This window comes from Pyxicephalus adspersus, chromosome 12, assembly GCF_032062135.1.
Source record: "Pyxicephalus adspersus chromosome 12, UCB_Pads_2.0, whole genome shotgun sequence".
Classification (NCBI taxonomy): Eukaryota; Metazoa; Chordata; class Amphibia; order Anura; family Pyxicephalidae; genus Pyxicephalus; species Pyxicephalus adspersus.
In genome coordinates this window covers 42,674,394-42,678,661 of record NC_092869.1, presented here as the reverse complement: position 1 = coordinate 42,678,661, position 4,268 = coordinate 42,674,394, and the positions used below count along the sequence as shown (strand labels likewise).

The following is a 4,268-nucleotide window of genomic DNA, read 5'->3' as shown; positions in this document are numbered from 1 at the left end:
TGTGTGTGTTCTGTCCCCATAGCAGTGTATGTTGTGGATTGTAAAATGTGTGTGTGTGTGTGTTTTGTGTCCCTATAGCAGTGTATGCTGTGGATTGAAAAATGTGTGTGTTGTGTCCCCATAGCAGTGTATGTTTTGGATTGTATAATATGTGTGTGTGTTGTGGATTGTGTAATGTGTGTTGTGTCCCCATAGCAGTGTATGTTGTGGATTGTATAATGTGTGTGTGTTTTGTCATCATAGCAGTTTTGTCATCATAGCAGTGTATGTTGTGGATTGTATAATGTGTGTGTTGTGTCCCCATAGCAGTGTATGTTGTGGATTGTATAATGTGTGTGTTGTGTCCCCATAGCAGTGTATGTTGTGGATTGTATAATGTGTGTGTTGTGTCCCCATAGCAGTGTATGTTGTGGATTGTATATTTTGTGTATGTTGTGTCCCCATGGCAGTGTACAGAACCCCTCCCCCTTCTCTCTGCTCTCAGGGCTCTTCCCGGCAGCCCCGCCCTACGAACAGGATGTTTTCCTAATAAGGATATCTGCGTCAGTGGATTCCCGATGGACTGTACCATGTTTAGCGTAGCTGGGAGGATATTTTCAGACATATTAAGCAGATTGTAATGTGTTTTGAACAAACAGGAGAAATTACAGGACAGCTCTGTTGGCTGGTTAATTACCGGGAGTGTGAATCGGGCTTTAAAAAGACACAGAAGGGCTGTGTACACTGAGCCTCCCTCCTTTCATACACATGGATTGATCTGCTACGTCATCGTTTCATTCACAATTCTGTGACAGCGAGTATAAAAGGCAGTCGAGCTGCTAGTTTTGGCAGTGACAGCTCCGGATCTCTCGGAATACCTATTACATTATATACAGCAGACATGTACCACGGCTTCTCCAGCACCGATTACGAGGCTGCATCTTCCCGGTGTAGCAGCGCCTCTCCCGCCGGAGACAGCATGACATATTACCCGTCCCCGGCCGCCTCCTTTTCCAGTCTGGGATCCCCGCTCACCCCACCGGTAAGTGGCCGATAAAGAACTTGATGGGGGGGAATGGAATTTGCTACACATACGCTGATTGTACAGACTGCATTCTGTGTTGGGGTCCGGATTGTGAATATTGTTTGGATTGGGGGGCACCGTGCAGGTGATACCGGATGGGGGTCATGGTGTCTGGATCGGGTGCACAGGAGATATTGGTTGAGGTTATTACTCTATGAATTGGGGGGCACAATGCAGGTGAATTGATATAAACACTGGAGTTCCCTGGTGATATAAATTGGGGTTTATACAGTCTGAGTTGGGGATCATGCTGGGTGGATTGGGTGCAGGTGGTATGGGTTGGAGGTAATAGTCTGAATTGGGGTGCAGGTGATATAGGCTGGGGGGTAAAAGTCTGGATTGGGGTGCAGGTGATATAGGCTGGGGGGTAAAAGTCTGGATTGGGGTGCAGTCATGTGTGTAAAGCGGATTCATTGATAAAACAGTTGCAGAGTTCATTCAGGAGACTCCAGAGCGCCCCCTGCGTCACTGGTGACGTCAGAGCTATTTTTATCCTCTTCTGTCTGCTGTGCTGGGATTGGAAATGCAGCTCCTTCTGGATCAGCCCATTTAGTGTGTGGGGGGGGGGTACGGTGCCTTGTCCCTCTGGATTAGCCCATTCATTCTGTGGAAGGGGGGGGCCACTTTGATTTTTGTCTCTCTCTATAATGTCCTTTTCTGGTCATTGCAGGAATTTGGCACAGACTCCAGCAGCAGCTTTGTCCCTACGGTAACAGCCATCTCCACCTCACCAGACCTGCAGTGGTTGGTCCAGCCAACTCTCATCTCATCTGTGGCCCCATCTCAGACCAGAGTTCACCCTTATGGAGCAGCTCCAGCCTATAGCCGCAGTGGGGTGGTAAAAAGCTCTTCTGGAAGAGGGCAGAGCCAGGGCAGGAGAGGAAAAGTAGAACAGGTAATTGCTGAGATGGTGTGTGTGTGACTTACCCTGTGCGTACTTTGTCCTCATCATGTGTACAACCTCAGCAGCCGTTCTGACAGACTGTTCTATTTTCCACAGCTTTCCCCTGAGGAAGAAGAGAAAAGGAGAGTTAGACGGGAACGGAACAAGATGGCGGCAGCAAAATGCCGTAACCGTCGCCGTGAGCTGACTGACACCCTCCAAGCTGTAAGTATAGGTTCTCCTAGTGCTGGGGTGCAGACAAGTGTTTTGGGAGGTGTTTTGGGTAGCGTTGTTATTGCGTGGCCAGTACTCTAATCAATTTGGTTCTTCTTCATAGGAAACTGATGAGCTGGAGGATGAGAAGTCGGCTCTGCAGGCAGAAATCGCAGCACTCCTGAAGGAGAAGGAGAAGCTGGAATTCATCCTCGCTGCCCATAAACCAGCCTGCAAGATCCCCCATGACTTAGATGGAAGCTTCCAGGAACTGACCTCCACCCTGACCTCCACCCTGGACCTGGGCCTCATCCCAGACCTCAGCAACTCTTCCAACTCTCAGGAGACCACAGTGGTGGAGCCCCTGTTTCCGGTCAGCCTCCCTCAGTCTTCCATCCCTGAGAAGGAGAACCCTCAGCTGCCGGTGTCTCTGGAATTCAAGTCAGAGCCTTTGGACGACTTCTTGTTTGGTTCTTCTTCTGCTGGATCCTCTGACGCAGCACGCTCTGTTCCTGATGTGGATTTGTCAAGCACACTATACACATCTGAATGGGAACCTCTGTACAACACCCTGTCTGTGGACTTGGAACCTCTGTGTACTCCAGTTGTTACCTGCACCCCAACATGCACCACCTACACCACCTCTTTTGTCTTCACATACCCAGAGTCGGAGGCCTTCCCTAACTGTGGAGCCGCTCACAGGAGGGGGAGCAGCAGTAACGAGCAATCCTCAGACTCTCTCAACTCTCCCACCCTACTGGCCTTGTAATGCCAAAGGTGGAGGGTACCCTATAGCCACGAGGTGGTCACGACTTGGTGACCCCCTCCACAGGCAATAATGGATGTGGCTAGACTGCCCCCTTGCTGCTATATGTGTACACTGTCACTGCTAGAGCAAGGATAGCCAACCCCCCCTCCCCCCCAGTGCCCAACAACTGCCCCCTTGGCTTTGACTGGCAGATGTCTCTTCTTCTTCCAACTGCCACCGAAGGCCGATACCTCTTCCTGACATGTAGCACTGGCATGGACCTTGTTGTGACTCTTGTTAATATGTAGCATGTTGTATGTTCACTGCTGTGTCAGTCATGGTGTTTACCCGTCTCGTGTTCATCTTCTGGTGTGGAAGCTGCGGGCTGCTCATATATCAGCTTGTTATGGTGCCGGCTGCTGCGGGCTGCCTACCTATTGGGGGTGGCAGCCCCACCGTAGCCAAGATTTCTGATCTACAAATATATTATCCCCTTGAGGCCAGACACATGGTGAACGTGCAGTATCTTCCTTTGATTGTCTTTCCAAGTTTTCCATGAAAACGTTTAATTTCTCGTAGATGGTTTTGTTAATTTATTTTGAATTTTGAGAATATTTATATTTTTATTTGTATTTTTGTTTTCTACTTTTGCGGACAGTAAGCCGGAAACGGCGTCCAGCATTTGATTTGCTTCTTGTCCCAGACATGGAGAATAAATGGTATTTGCATTCAATGCAGCTCTCAGTGTGCGAGTATTTATTGTTCTGTTCTTGGGGACTGTCATGGCGCCCAGGGGTGGGAATGTCATGGCAATATTAAACGTGTTGCCAGCTCTAATAAACCTCATAACCCTTCATGATACACATACAACACTCAGCACATTGTGACAACATTCACCAGATTATATTATCATTGCTGCCAATAGATGTGACACCTGCATGCATTATGTACCCCCATAGCAGTCAGGGAGGCTTTAAGACCTCTGGGATCATTTGTGGGACCTTCACAGGGTCACTAGTTTGTGAGATGTTGGTATTTCAATCTTTTTATTGAGTTTTTAACAATTGTAATAGACACCATATTTGACTTTTTCAAACAAACAGTAAGACACTCAATTCAATGAGCACCTTTGTCAGTTTATTAGAAAGTTACCAACTATAAATCTTGGAAAGACATGGAAAATTAAAAACAATCTGTCATAAACTTAACAGAGGTGAGATCAAAGGGGAAAGTAGGGCGAAAGTATGGGGGAACTGTCATGTCTTGCAATACTATTAAAGCTACGTACACACGTCAGATTTTTATCGCCCGATAATCAGCATCGGCCAATTATCGGGCAAAAATCTGCCGTGTGTACAGTC

At 47.8% G+C, this 4,268-nt stretch overlaps 1 protein-coding gene across 1 annotated transcript; it reads left to right on the top strand.

The window, feature by feature from the left end:
• The first annotated feature begins 758 nt into the window (after nt 1-758).
• FOS (Fos proto-oncogene, AP-1 transcription factor subunit) lies at nt 759-3,644 on the top strand. Its single transcript, XM_072428229.1, has 4 exons — nt 759-1,021; nt 1,734-1,958; nt 2,064-2,171; nt 2,284-3,644. The coding sequence occupies exons 1-4, from the start codon at nt 881-883 to the stop codon at nt 2,926-2,928; spliced, it is 1,119 nt and encodes a 372-aa protein (XP_072284330.1). The 5' UTR covers nt 759-880; the 3' UTR covers nt 2,929-3,644.
• The last annotated feature ends 624 nt before the right edge of the window (nt 3,645-4,268 follow it).